The sequence below is a fragment of the Aotus nancymaae genome, unplaced genomic scaffold (assembly GCF_030222135.1).
Source record: "Aotus nancymaae isolate 86718 unplaced genomic scaffold, 86718_ANA_hifiasm-v0.15.2.pri h1tg000036l, whole genome shotgun sequence".
In the NCBI taxonomy this organism is placed as follows: domain Eukaryota; kingdom Metazoa; phylum Chordata; class Mammalia; order Primates; family Aotidae; genus Aotus; species Aotus nancymaae.
Genome location: NW_026988450.1, coordinates 68,884,136 through 68,899,956, shown reverse-complemented (window position 1 = coordinate 68,899,956; position 15,821 = coordinate 68,884,136). Strand labels below are relative to the sequence as shown.

Sequence of the window (15,821 nt, the reverse complement as noted above, 5' to 3'; positions counted from 1 at the left end):
CATATTGGTGCCTTCAACTGAATTTGGCTTATTCACAGGAAAACCATATGAATCAGTTTACCCAGAACCAGCCTAAATTATTAGTAGCCCCTCTTTTCATGCTCAGAAATAACCTGGTTTGCACCATGACTTAAACTTTCACTCTTATACATGTCTTTTCACATGATGACGTGCATATAAAGAGTTTTTAAGGGAAATAATTTTGCCCTCTTCTAAAAATTCATTTCCACTAGAAAAATATATGGTGCTAGCTAGGTATGGGAAGCTTATTTTCACTAATAAGATTAATAGACTTGCTTTTCTGTATCCTTTTTCCAAAATGAAATTAAAAAGTTGTTTTCATTCTAGAAGATTTCTGCTGACAGTTTTTGTGGATTTCATTGCCCTCAGCACTTCATGGCCAGATCCAGATACCAGTTTTTAGTCCTCATACTGCTTGACTTGTCAACAGCATTTGCTATACTTGATCACATTTTTATTTAACTTTCATTGTGCAATGTATTAAATACCAAAGGTGTGTATATATTAATATGTGTGTGTGTGTGTGTATATATATATATACACACACACACACATATATATATATATATATTATATTTTTGAGACAGAGTCTTGCTCTGTTGCCAGGCACCAGGCTGATGTGCAGTGACACAATCTCGGCTTACTGCAACCTCCGCCTCCCGGGTTCAAGCAGTTCTCCTGCCTCAGCCTTCCCGAGTAGCTGGGACTATGGGTGTGTGCCACCATGCCCAGCTAATTTTTTATTTTAGTAGAAATGGGGTTTCATCATGTTGTCCAGGATGGTCTCGATTTCTTGACCTCGTGATCCGCCCGCCTCGGCCTCCCAAAATGCTGGGATTACAGGTGTGAGCCACCGCACCCGGCCCAAATATATGTATATTTTAAAGAAAATTAACCATAGTAACGATGATAATGATGAAATGAATACACATACACTCAGCATTGGTTTGTTTCCAATTTTTTTGCCATTGTATATTATATTACATTAATATTGCTATCAGTTTTCTTGTGCCGTTTTCCTAGTACACATGGAAGAATTTTTCCAAGGTACGCCTAAAGGACAGGAATGACTGGGTTTTAAGGTGCATAGAAACCATTGAGTCTTTATCATGCCGGTAGCATGCAAGAGTTTCCATTACTCCTCATCTTCAATATCACTTGATATGTTCATTATTTTTAATTTTGACTATTCTGGTAGATACAAAATGCTTGCTTTGTAATTTTAATCTGCATTTTCCCGATGACAAATATGGCTGGCTGAGTATCTTTTCATTTATTGGCCTTTATACCTTCCTCTTCTGTGAAATGGCTATGCATGTCTTTTGCCAGTTCTTTCACTGAGTTGTTTGTCCTTTGCTTTTTTCTTACTATTATTGTAAAAGGTTTCAAATGATCAGAAAGGGTGAAAGAATAGTATAATGCATTTCTTTATACTGTCCACCTAAATACAGTTAACATTTTATCCTGTATTTTTTATTCAACCATTTGAAAATAAGTTGCAAATGCCATTATAATTCCCCCAAAATACTTCAGCGTACATCTCCTAAAAATAAAGATATTCTCTGTGTAACCAGAATGCCACTGGCACATGTAAGAAAATAAACAGTACTTTAATCAGATGGTCTAATGTTCATTCTTACAGCTGTTATTTTTTTGAACCAGGATGCAGCCTAGGTTTATGTATTCTTTAGTTGTTATGTTCCTTTAGTCTCTTGATCTAGAATAATCCTTTTATTTTCTAGTCATGAGGAGTACAGGCTAATTTTCATGTAGAGAACTTTCTTCTTGAAACACATTTTTTGCTTGTTTCCCTGGATACTGATCTCTCTTTCTTCTCCCTTTCTTAGTATCCTTGGCTATCCTCAGCTTTCTAAACTCTCAAATGCCCTTCTCACCGAAAACTGGAAGTGCCGCAGGGCCTATGCCTTAGATGATTGCATATTGTCTCCTGTATCTAAAAGTCACCTTTAGGCTAATGTCTCTCAAATTTAACCCCTTCCCTGTATTCCAGACTCACATATACAAATTTCTATTCAGCAAATTCTTCTGGTGTCTAGTAGACATCTCCAATGAGTAAGTCCATTTGGAGATGTCTTGCTTCTTGTCTACTTCACCCAAACCAACCTGTTCCTTCCCAGTTTTCCATCTCAACTAATAGCGTCTCTGTTATTTTAGTTGCTCTCATTTGAAGCCTTTGCCTCATCTGCGACTCCTCTTTGTTCAACCAAAAAAATTTTTAAAGTACACACACACACACACACACACACAATTTAAAAACATATTAGAAAAAAATATATCTGAACTCTGGCACCTCTCATCATCTCTCCCTCTACTCTGGTTTTAAACTGCTGTACTCTATCCTGTTTTATTCCAAAAACTGCCTCACTGTGATCTTTGTTTCTTCTGCTATTGACTCCATGTAATGTTTTTTCCATAGATTAGCTAAAGGTATCTACTCCAAGTGAAATTTCTGTGTGTCCTGCAAGGACTTAAATAAAATGGTCCCAGTTACCTTTCTGACTTTATTTCCTTTATTTATTTATTTATTTATTTATTTCTGTTAATCAATCTACTCAGGCCTATGCTGTTCCATTAACGTGCCTGCTGAGCACATTTTTGCCCTACCCTTTTTTTTTTTTTTTTTTTTTTTGAGACAGGGTCTCACTCTTGCCCAGGCTGGAGTGCAGTGGCCCAGTCTCGGCTCCCTGCAACCTCCACCTCCTGGGTTCAAGCATTTCTCCTGCCTCAACCTCCTGAGAAGCTGGGATTACAGGCGTATGCCACTACACCGACTAAGGTTGTATTTTTAGTAGAGACAGGGTTTCACCATGTTGCCAGGCTGGTCTCAAACTCGTGACCGCAGGTGATCTGCCCGCCTTGGCCTCCCAAAGTGCTGTGATTACAGTCACAAGCCACGCGCCCAGACACATTGTTCCCTCTGCCTAGATACCCTTTCCCAGATATCTGCGTAGCTTATTTCTTCACATCTTTCAGATTTCTGCTCAGGCATTTATTTTCTGAGAGAGGCCTTCCCTGATTCCTCTGCTCACCCTTTCACTCTGTATACCTTTACCTTGCTTTAAAAAAGAAATAGCGTTCATGTATCACCTGAAATGTTGTGTTAGTATCTGTTTGTTATCTGCCTTCCTTCACTAGACTAAGTTCCAAGAGCACATTAAATTTTGCCTATTTTGTACACAACTGTATCCCCAGTACCTATAATAGTGCTTGACATAAAGTTGGAATGTAAGAAATGTTGGTTAAGTGAATGCTTGCATTTATGAATCTCAGTTGTGAAAATGAAGAAGATACTTTTAGTCAGGGCACTGGCATTGGAGCTAAGTCAGATTTTTGGATCTATGGAGCTAAGAGGAAGAGTATTCCAAATGATTTGATTTTGGCAAGAGCAAGGATTTATGACTTTTTCAATTTCTTATACTTGATGCTCAAACCTTTTTTCTCTAGCTGATGAAAATTTCTTTCCTTTTTTTTAATTGTACTTTAAGTTCTGGGGTACATGTACAGAACATGCAGGTTTGTTACATAGGTATGCACATGCCATGGTGGTTTGCTGAATCCATCAACCCATCATCTACATTCGGTATTACTCCTAATGCTATCCTTCACCTATTCTCCAACCCCCCGACAGGCCCCGGTGTGTGATGTTTCCCTCCATGTGTCCATGTGTTTTCATTGTTTAGCATCCACTTATGAGTGAGAACATGCAGTGTTTGGTTTTCTGTTCCTGTGTTAGTTTGTTGAGAATGATGGTTTCTGGCTTCATTCATGTCCCTGCAAAGGACTTGAACTCATCCCTTTTTATGGCTACATAGTATTCCATGGTATATATGTGTCATATTTTCTTTGTCCAGCCTATCACTGATGGGCATTTGGGTTGGTTCCAAGTCTTTGCTGTTGTGAACAGTGCTGCAGTAAACATGTGTGCGTGTGTCTTTATAATAGAATGATTTATAATTCTTTGGGTATATACCCAGTTATGGGATTGCTGAGTCAAATGGTATTTCTGTTTTTAGATCCTTGAGGAATCGCCACACTGTCTTCCACAATGGTTGAACTAAATTACACTCCCACCAACAGTGTAAAAGCGTTCCTGTTTCTCCACATCCTCTCTAGCATCTGTTGTCTCCTGACTTTTTAATGATTACCGTTCTAACTGGTGTGAGATAGTATCTCAATGTGGTTTTGATTTGCATTTCTCTAATGACCAGTGATGATGAGCTGTTTTTCATGTTTGTTGGCTGCATAAATGTCTCCTTTTGAGAAGTGTCTGTTCATATCCTTCGCCCGCTTTTTGATGGAGTTGTTGGTTTTTTTTTTTCTGTAAATTTAAGTTCCTTATACATTCTGGATATTAGCCCTCTGTCAAATGGGTAGACTCCAGAAATTTTATCCCATTCTGTAAGTTGTCTGTTCACTCTGATGATAGTTTCTTTTGCTGTGCAAAAGCTCTTCAGTTTAATTAGATCCCATTTGTCTATTTTGGCTTTTGTTGCCATTGCTTTTAGTGTTTCAGTCATGAAGTCTTTGCCCTGGCCTATATCCTGAATGGTATTGCCTAGGATACCTATCCTTCATAGGGTTTTTATGGTTTTAGGTCTTACGTTTAAATCTTTAATCCATCTTGAGTTAATTTTTATATAAGGTATAAGGAAGGGATCCAGTTTCAGCTTTCTGTATTGTGGCTAGCCAGTTTTCCCAACACCTTTAATTGAATAGGGACTCCTCTCCCCATTGCTTGTTTTTGTCAGATTTGCCAAAGATCAGATGGCTGTAGATGTGTAGCATTATTTCTGAGGCCTTTGTTCTGTTCCATTGGTCTATATATCTGTTTTGGTACCAGTACCATGCTGTTTTGATTACTGTAGGCTTGTAGTATAGTTTGAAATCAGGTAGCATGATGCCTTCAGCTTTGTTTTTGTTTTTTTTGTTTGTTTGTTTTTGTTTTTTGCTTAGAATTGTCTTAGCTATATGGGCTCGTTTTTGGTTGCATATGAAATTTAATATTTTTTTTTCTTTGTTCAATTCTGTGAAGAAAATCAGTGGTAGCTTGATGGGGATAGTATTGAATCTATAGATAAGCCCATACTCTGTAATCTGTGAGTATAGAATATGAATCTGAGGTTTGTCTTGTTAATCTTTGTTTTTCAAGCACCCAGTACAATGTCTGGCCCATAACAGATGCTTGCCAGAAATAATTTGTAGAATGACACTTTCATACAGATGTTTTGTGAGTAGTCAGTTCTTGTTCCCTGTAGTTATCCTACAAACACTGGATTAGTGGATACTGAACCATTGCTTCTGGGGGAAATACAGAATTAGGTTCTCCTGAACCTCTGATCACAGCATTTTCATCAACCAATCAATACATAGCCTTGTTTTATATGTGTTTCTATTTAAAGCCATCTTAACACTGAACTCGTGACTAACAGCACTATAACTCATACCTGAACAAGCTTATCTAACACACATATTATCTCTATAAGGTAACATTACAGCTTTCTTGTATTTAGGAACATTACATAGTACTCCAGTATACCAAGCTTGGGGGATATGTTAAACAGTGAAGTCACTAAGAAAAAGTACACAGATGCCAGAAACATACCACTACATGCAAAATGAAAAGGATGCTTGTTTATTGTATGAGAGGTGAAAAAAGGCAGAGCATTGCCTTGTTCAGTCTCAGCCGGGAACATGTACATTAAGTAACTCAAATTTATTTCCACTCTGAGCATTTCCATGAATGACTGCAAAAGCACTACAAGTATTGATTTTGGGGTAACTTATAAATTTTAACAAGTAGGCACATTTATAAATATGGAACCTGTGAATAATGAGATTAACTGTATTTTGAAAGTAAATAGTGATCATAAACCTGTTTACTTTAAAAAATATTTTTGGCAGACCAGAAAAATAGTCAGAGAATTACCAATTTATAGAGTTGTTTAATTCCTTAGGGCTTTAGATACTTTGTTTAACCACCTCATCTCTTCATTGACAGTTGAGTAAACTAAAATCAGGATTTCATTGCTATTCAGCCATATTAAAGTAGGACTGGGACTCAGACTTACGCACCTATCTCCCTATGTAGGAAATTCCCCTTTCCACTTCAGTCTGGTGATTCTTAACCACTTGTACTGAGTTTTCCTGCTTCTTTTTTCCATAGCAATTGCATCAGAAGATAATAAAAGAGATCTCTTAGGTTGTCTTTGCAGAAATGCAAATAATGCAAAATTTGAGGGAAAGTGCAATTAATAGCAGTCACCTAATTTCCATCTCCAAATATAGCACTACCTGTCCACTCAAAGTTCTGCTTCCTTATAAGCAGGTCATCATTGCAAAAGCATACCTTACATGTGGATGAACAGGCATTCTGCTCAGATACCAGAAGAGCTGTTGTGGCTGCCTATTAGGTTTCTGCAAAAGTAGAAACTTACTTTAAGACTGAATTGCATTTTTGTTTCACTATGTTTTGAGACAGAGTCTTACTCTGCCACCCAGGCTGCAGTGCAATGGGGACATCACAGCTCACTGCAGCCTCCACCTTCTGAGCTCAAGTGATGTTCCCACCTTAGCCTCCCAGGTAGCTGGGACTATATAGGCGTGCACCATAATGCCCAGCTAATTTTTTTGTAGTTTTTGTAGAGACAGGGTTTCACAATGTTGCATAAGCCGGTCTTAAACTACTGAGCTCAAGCTATCCACTCACCTCAGCCTCCAAAGTGCTGGGATTACAGATGTGAGCCACCTTACCTGGGCATGTTTCACTGTATTTAATATGTAACATATTAGCAAAACTTCTCATGTCCACAAGATGTCGCTAAAATCAAAACTTAAATTGCAAGCAATTTTCAATTTATAAATATGTTGTTTTAAGAGTTAATTCTAACATTTATTGGGTTAATAAGCATTCATTGAGCACATATTATGGGCTCATAATCAGTACATATTTTTTTGAAAATTGACTTACAGTTTCCCAGAAAAATAATATTATAGATGATGATCGTAGTTCTAGGAATGATTGTAAAAATTAACAAATAATGTATCTGAGAATAATGTATACACTATTTGAACTACCTTATTTGTCACATGGATGTTTGTGAAGTGTTATGGAAACTGACTTTCCATTATAAGGTTATTTTTTATGGAAAATGTGGGCTATAGTGGAAAGATCATGGAACTAGTAAAGGAATCCCTCCTTCTAATTAGAGCTGCCCTCTTGAATTTGAGACTTGGTAACTTTTTGAATATGTTTCTGATGAATCAGAAGAAAGGTTATGCATGGTGATTAGTGGAATATTACTTATTCTCCATGAGAATTCTACTCTTTTCACTGCCAACTGATTAGTTTGTTGAGGAGGACTATAGAAGTATTTAAAGGAAACAGAGGAAAACCTTTCTTTAGCTTTGCTAAAATTATCTTTAGATTATGTTAAAATATTTCTGTTCTGCCTGGAATGAAATAAAAGTTACACTCAGTTCATGAATGTTAACATACCAAACAATTCAACAGAGATCAGCTTTATGATCTAAATTTAATCTGTAGTATTCTGCCTTATAAGTTTATGATGCTCTTCTTAAAGTTGCTTAGCTAACATATTTTTCTCTCTTGCTCTTCAGTTAATGATAAAAATGTATTTCAGATGTTAATATCACAGCATTTTAATTTTGCAATCTAAATTGTACATTTATACTTCACCTCACTCCTAGAATATCATCCTACAAAGCACTGAAGGAGATTTTTGCTTCAGGTTATATCTAAACTACATATCTCCTTTAGAAGTGAGTATATTGATATTGTCAGTAAATTAAGCAATATGCCTTGTTACATGATACAGTATCTATACATTCAGCAGATTTTGTAATAACCTATTTGATCATTCATCACCTTGGCTGTGTACAAGTTCAGGGATGCCAAAAGTAACACTAAAGTAGCCATTTAGACATTTGTCCTTCCAAACTTAGAAACAAACATGAAGGCCAAAGCCAAACTTCATCATTAATCACTAATTTGGAATAGCTATTTTTCAAACATTTCTCAAGCTAAATCTTAAAGGAAATCCAATAAATAAAAGCAGGACTGTCCTAGTTAAAGGAAGAAGAACCTGGATTCTTGTGCCTTGGGTCACCTTCTTTTAGAAGCCTACAACCGAATCACATGCAGTTTAAAACCCACTATGCTAAAGCAAACAGCTTATAAGGAAGGATTCAACCCTATAAAGGGGGAAAAAACAAGCTATAAACTGAAAGAAAATACTTGCAAACCACATCATCAACAAAAGACGTATCTAAAATGTATAAAGAACTTTCAAAACTCAACAGTAAAAAACCAAACAATCTAATTAGACTATGGGCAGAATACATGAACAGATGGCAGATAAACACATGAAAAGATGTTCAATATAAGTGGCCATTAGGGAATGCAAATTAAAACCACAGTGAGATAATACTACACAACTATCAAAATAGCTAAAATAAAAAATAGTGACAACAAATGCTGATGAGGATGCATAGAAACTGGATTATTCATGCATTGCTAGTAGAAATGTAGCATGGTACAGCAACTCTGGAATAGAATATGGCAGTTTCTTCTAAAACTAGATATGAGCTTACTATAGAGCACAGCAGTTTTCTCTTGGATATTATCCCAGAGAAATGAAAACTTAAGTTTATGAAAAACCTGTACCAATTAATAATCCCTCTACCCTATTGCTCTTTATCTTCCCATATTCATCAGCTCCTGGCATATTGCATATCCATTTATTTGTTTATTATCTGGCTTTTTCATTAGAGTATAAGATTTATTAAAAACAAGAATTTCTCTAAACAAACTTAGAAGCAAAAAACAACCCCATTAAATAATGAGCAAAGGACATACATAAAGAGACATTTTTCAAAAGAAGATATACATGCAGTCAACAGCATGTGAAAAAATGCCTAAACTGATCATTAGAGAAATGTAAATCAGAACCACAATGAGATACCATCTCACACCAGTCAGGATGGCTATCATTAAAAGGTCAAAAACTAACAGATGTTGGCAAGGCTGAGGAGAAAAAGACATGCTTGTACACTGCTGGTGGGAGTGCAAATGAGTTCAGCCATTCTGGAAAGCAATTTGGTGCTTTCTGAAAGAACTTAAAGCATGCACATATGTTCATTTTAGCACTATTCATAATAACACAGATAGGCATCAACCTAAGTGCCCATCAGTAGTAGACTGGATAAAGAAAATGTGGTACATATACACCATGGAATACTATGCAACCTTTAAAAAATGAGAACATGTTCTTTGCAGCAACATGGATGGAGCTAGAGGCCACTATCCTAAGTAAACTGACACAGGAACAGAAAACCAAATACTGCATGTTCTCACTTATAAGTGGGAGTTAAACATTGGGTACTCATGGGCACGAAGGGAACAACAGACAGCTACTTGAGGGTGGAGGGTGGGAGGAGAGTGAGGATCAAAAAAGCTACCTATCAGGTACTATGCTTATTGCCTGGGTGACAAAATAATCTGTATATTAAACCCCCATGACATGCAATTTACCTGTATAACAAACCTGTACATTTACCCCTGAATCTAAAATAAAAGTTTAAAAAAATTAAAAGAAGTTTTTCAGTTACGTTCATTGCTATATTCCCAGCATCAAGAATGGTACCTGGCATTAGTATGTAATACATAGCAAGTGGATTTGTTCATCAATGGAAAAGGATTATAAAGCAAATTTGGAAGAGCTGGAGACTCCCACCAAGCTGAACTGGTGTTTCTATCTGAATCTGTCTTTGCATGGAATCTGAATATCTCAAACATAGTTAAAAATGAACACTAGGGAATTTTTTAAGCACTTACTTTGGTAACGCTATATGAAGGATCTATAATTCGGAGTCTGCAGCAGGGTGCTTAGACCAATAAAATTATACAAATACTAAACGAAGTAGAGTTTGCCATTTCAGTGGTAAAAACCGCAATTACTTTTGCACCAGCCTAAATAGCATGGCTTACCTGGTCTAGACAGTGGTGTTGGAAAAATTAGTAAATAAGGCTACAAAATGTTATCCTATACTCTAGGTCTCCTTGAATCTCTAACCAGGAAGTTGGTACATGGGGAAGTACAAAGATGGCAAATAACTGTAACCTGTGAGCAGTTTGCTAAGAAAGACTTCTGAGATCTTAGAATTTAGCAGAAAAGAATACATGATCAGCTGGGCATGATGATTCATGCCTGTAATCCCAGCACTTTGTGAGGCCAAGGCAGGGGGATCACAATGTCAAGAAATTGAGACCATCCTGGCCAACATGGTGAAACCCTGTCTCTACTAAAAACAAAAATTACCTGGGTGTGGTGGCGCACCCCTGTAGTCCCAGCTACTCAGGAGACTGAGGCAGGAGAATTGCTTGAACCCAGGTGACAGCGGTTGCAGTAATCCAAGATTGTGCCACTGCACTCCACCCTGGCAACAGAGTGAGACTCTGTCTCAAAAAGAAGGAAAAAAAAAGAATACGTGATCGATTCGTGAATGATATCATGGCCTCCTTACAACATTATACCTACCACTTCTTTTTGCCATCTGGTTGTGGTAGAAATTATAAGATCTGTCTCTGAAGTCACTAGAGCTGTATTTGAAACTTAACTTTACCACTTATTAGCCATAATCATCATAGCTGAGTTGTTTAACCTCTGACTCTGTTTTCTCATTAAATATTATTAAATAGTAAAAATGGTGGCAGGCAGTTAGTACGTTAGCTTTACTTAATAAGATAGTGTGAGACTTTGAGTATTAAAAATGAATATAAAATGCCTAGCTCAGTGCTTTGCATGTAGAAGATATTGAATAAATATTACTTTTCTCCCAGGCAATATTGAGGAAAAATTATGACTTAATTCTAGCTTAAGGGAAAAGACTGGCCAAAATATTGAGGCTGTATAGGACTAAGAGGTGCCCCTAATGGTGTAACCTACCTGAGTGAGACCTTAGGTTTCCTGACATGAAGCTGTTGAGTTTTCACTTGGTCTGAATTAGTTTGAATTTATTTGGCCATTTAGTTTAGCACCTAATATTATACTGAGGAGTCAGATAAAGTTAGAAATTTAAGGTTAGAATTTTTATAAATAAGCTCACAATTCCTATTTCTAAAAATTGCTTACTAAACTTTTTTTCAACTTAATGTCTCTCCAGAACATCTCTTGATCAAGCACTAGAGCTATGATATATTTACATTTGGTACATATATATTAAATGTGCATTTTTAAATTGAAAATTATAAAATGAAACTATATGTATTTAACTTAATAGAAATTTAGACAGAAACAGTTGTGCTATATCCAGGGTTAGTCTTAGAATAATACTGACTTTTGTGTTAGTGTAATTAACAGTTAAAAAGCATGTATTTAATTGCTGGTTAGTTTTTGTTTAGAGTTAGTAGAGAAATGCTTCTTGGAATTAAATTATTGGAGATTTGGCATAATTTTTCCCAGATTAGATGTGCATGCCTTAGAACTGAAAGAATACGATTTTCAGTTGCTTTGTGGCATTCTGTCTAATGCCCCTTAAAAGATCTTTTTTGCTCTCTGTAAATATTTTTTGAGTGGCTCAAGATGCTTTACCTATATTTAAAACTTAACAATTTAAAAATAAATTCTGTTTTAGTGGAAAGTTTAAAGATTCATTTCTTTCCTCCAAACAGATGTTATGGAAAGAGCCTGCACCAGGTGTTAGGTAAATTGGTATGTGAGCCTTTGCAAATCACTTCATCTTAATGGGCCTTACCTTCTCTGCTGTAAATGTCTGAATGTGAGCTAAAGTAATCTCAGCTTTTTTTGAGGCTGTCTGGTTATCTTCTCACCTTCTTTATTTCCTCTTCTGCTGCATTTGCCCAACTGCCTCAGAGGCCAACAGGGTGTCACTCTTAGCAACTTCAATCATTTAATTAAATATTGTCAGACTATTCTTTTCCATCTACTAACAGCAAGCTTTCATTCATATCTCTGAATTTCCTTTCACTCTAGTGATGAAAACCCACTTGCTTTATCTTCTTTTCTTTATTCTTTTCCTACATAGACTATGAATGTCTCTGGAAATTCTGCCATTCAAATTTAGAGCTCTGCATAGAATCTTAGAATGTTTAGTTTTCATATATATTGTACTTGTATTTCTTATTTTTAGTGTTTTTTTGAGATTCTAGAATATCTTGATTTTTTTTCTGTTAGTAGAATAATAAATGTTTCTGGTTACTTGATTTTGTCATGTAAGTAAGTCATTTGAAAATGTACATGTTGACTTTTTAGTTTGTTTTTAAATGAACAGCCAAACTTAGGGATAGAAAACGAATGCAGATACACATATTTTGATTTACAGGTCATCTGTCCTGTCAAATATGTTTGTGTAGTCATAGTTGAGAGTAGCAGTTTAAATTTACTATTGTTAAACATGGTTGGAAAGAAACCTTTCCACAGTAATTAATAAGATCATACCAGTCTATTCTCTAAATTTGCAAAGAATAATAATCAATTGTAATGTTTTATGTTTGTTTTCAATTTACCTATTGGTAAAACATACTTTTTTATATCTATATACATATTGTTTTCATTTTCTTGGCTCTTTTTCAGGGAAATTTTGTATCAGACATTTAAAGGCACTTAATACAAACATTTTTCCTGAAGTGTAATTATTAATTGGAAGAGTAATAAGAATAACAGTAATTTGCCTTTAAAAGATGTATTGTCGTTATTGGCACTCTTACTAAGTTTCTTTTACTTTCCAGTGTTGAGATTTTCCAAATGGCCAGCCAACTCTCTGTACTTGGATGTTATATTAAAAAGTAACAGAAATCTATTCAAGGATTTTTGATGTTGCACTGTGACTTGCTTTTTCTTTTTTAATATGTTGTTTGAACTGTGGTAAGCTTTATAAATAACCGAGGCCACTTTTTCTTAAGGTTTTGATTTTTCTTACAAAATCTTGTTTCTTTTTAAATCTAGGTGACTGTGGGGATCATGTTGTTATAATGAACACAAGACACATTGCATTTTCTGGAAACAAATGGGAACAAAAAGTATACTCCTCGCATACTGGGTAAGATAATGCCATTGTCAGGGAAAGTAGGTAGGTAAAATATATTACTTTAAGAATAACAGTTCTTATTCAAAAGATAAAAAGGTATTTTTAAAAATTGGCATTTATTATTAATTTTACTCATGCCATGTATATAATTTACTCCATTTTTAAAACCACAAAACTATACCAAATAACTATTACCTGACAGTATTTGTTTATCCTTAAAATGTTTTGTATAACCTGTGAACAAGATTATTCTTATTTTTTAGTCACTCTTTTACTTCTTTGTTTCTGCTTCCTGTAATTCATCTTACTGCTATTTTCAGAATCATCCTGAACACCTGAGTTAACAAGATGTTTAAGGAATGGTTTCTCTTCTCTAAATAAAATCTTATTTGTCAGTATCTCTCTTAAGTAAATACACTCACCTGGGTGTGTTCTGATGGCTTCTGAATACAACATGACTCTTTCCTCCGTCTTTCAGTTAGGCAATCTTCTGTCACAATATAACTTTTCTTCAAGGCCATAGTATTTATATGTTTGAGTTTACTGTCAGCTAAAACTCCTGAGTCTTTTTCAGGTATACTGTTGAATCATGTCTCCTTCTTCCTGTGTGCTTTAGTTGTATTTTAATTCAATTGCAAGACCTTAAGTTTACTCTGTGTTAAATTTTATCTCCAGCCTTTTAAGATCCTGATTTTACCGTCTAATGTGTTAGTTAGCCCATAGCTTCAGGTCATGTGCACATTTAATTAAGTATACTTTCTATACTTTTACCCAAGTTATGGTTAGAAATGTTGATCTTTTATTCTTGATCAAAATCACTATTTTATTTCCAACGGCACCTTTGCCTTTGATGTTCCCATCTGATTCTTTTCATCTCTTGCCCAAGTGCATCTTAAATATTTGGAACAACGTTTTTGCTTCCTTGAGCCAGCCTTTGCCCATTCCACCTTTGCCTACTCCGCCCCTTAAAATGCATTCATGAAATCTTTTTATAACTTAACAAAGAATTTACATCTGTCTTTAGTAATTTCAACTATTGGCAAATCTCTATGTATAAACCAAGTTCTACAAAATTGAGAGGTCATTGGGAAAGAAATCTTAAAAGTCAGAATAACATAACATGATAAAAGCATAAAAGGAAGTATTGACACAAATGCTATGGTAATTACTATAGCAATAATATCTGTAATATTACTGCAAATGAAGGAAAATAACAGCACAGCCAGTAGTGAATAGCTACCATCATGTACACGTCAGCTGGTAGTGTACCTGTCAGTAGTGCTTTCTCACTGATAGATGAAAATTCAAAGTCCTTTACTAGTCATTGGAAACCAGTTTCCACTGCTGCTTCAGGCTTCTTCTTACACAACATACTGCTTTTTTGTTCCTTTCTGCCTTTGCACGTGTTGTTCCCCTGACAGTGAGGAATTCTCCTATTTATCCATTAAAAGTTGACTCAGATGTCACATTTTCTGGGACACCTTTTCTATTTCCCCATCACTGAAAGAGTTGATTGCTTTTGCTTTCTGTTGACTCTTCACTTACACTTTGGACATACTATTTTATTATGTTCATAACACTATATTACAATTACATATTCAAAATTCAGCTCCTAGTTGTAAAATTTTTAGGACACACTAATTTTAGAAAATGTAGAGACATTTAAAGAGGGAAGTAAAATTCACTCCAATCCCATGACTTAATATTTTAATATATAGTCAGCCCTCCATATCTATGGATTCCACATTGTGGAAATAAAAAATTTTTGTTTTATTTTGTTTTGTTCTTTGAGATGGAGTCTTGCTCTGTCACCCAGGGTGGAGTGTAGTGGTGCAATCTTGGATTACTATAACCTCTGCCTCCCAGGTTCAAGTGATTCTCCTGCCTCAGCCTAATGAGTAGCTGGGACTATAGGCATACACCACCATGCCCGGCTAATTTTTGTATTTTTAGTATGGATGGGGTTTCACCGTGTTGGCCAGACTGGTCTTGAACTCCTGACCTGATGTGATCCGCCTGCCTTGGCCTCCCAAAGTGCTGTGATTATAGGCATGAGCCACTGCACCCGGCCCATAAATTTTTTTTTTAAGTTGTATCAATACTGAACATGTATAGATGTTTTTCTTGTCATTGTTCCCTAAACAATATAGTATAACAACTATTTACATAGCATTTACATTATATTGGGTATTATAAGTAATCTAGAAATGATTTAAAGTATATGAGAGGATGTGTGTAGGTTATATACAATTACTACATTGTTTTATATCAGGGACGTGAACATCCCTGGAGTTTAGTATCCTCAGGAGGTCCTGGAATTAGCCCTCCACAGATGCAAAGGGATACCTGTATATTCATGTTTATATCCTTTTTTGCTCAATAGAAAATTTCAGAGAACCTTTTGGAAATATTATTTTTGGTTACTAAGTAGTAGTGTACAAAATGATTTATGATACTTGATCTTTGTTCTGTTTTTTTAAAATGAAAATTTTGGCTTTTCTAAAGGGCTGGTAAACATCTTGTTTTTTCAATTCTTTTTTTTTTTTTTTAACTTAAGTTCAGGGGTACATGTGCAGATTTGTTACATAGATGAACTTGTATCATGGAGGTTTGTCATACAGATTATTTCATCAACCAGGTATTAAGCCCAGTACCCTTTAGTCATTATCCTCTCTCTACTCCCACCCACCACCCTCCAATAGGCCCCAGTGTGT

General features: G+C 35.6%; 1 protein-coding gene across 1 annotated transcript in view; it reads left to right on the top strand.

The window, feature by feature from the left end:
* Nucleotides 1–15,821, top strand: part of MRPL13 (mitochondrial ribosomal protein L13) — a 71,904-nt gene that overhangs the window by 2,246 nt on the left and 53,837 nt on the right. Inside the window, exon 3 of the mRNA XM_012466430.2 lies at nucleotides 13,026–13,119. Within this exon, the coding sequence (XP_012321853.1) occupies nucleotides 13,026–13,119 (94 nt within the window). The remainder of the gene's footprint in view (nucleotides 1–13,025; nucleotides 13,120–15,821) is intronic.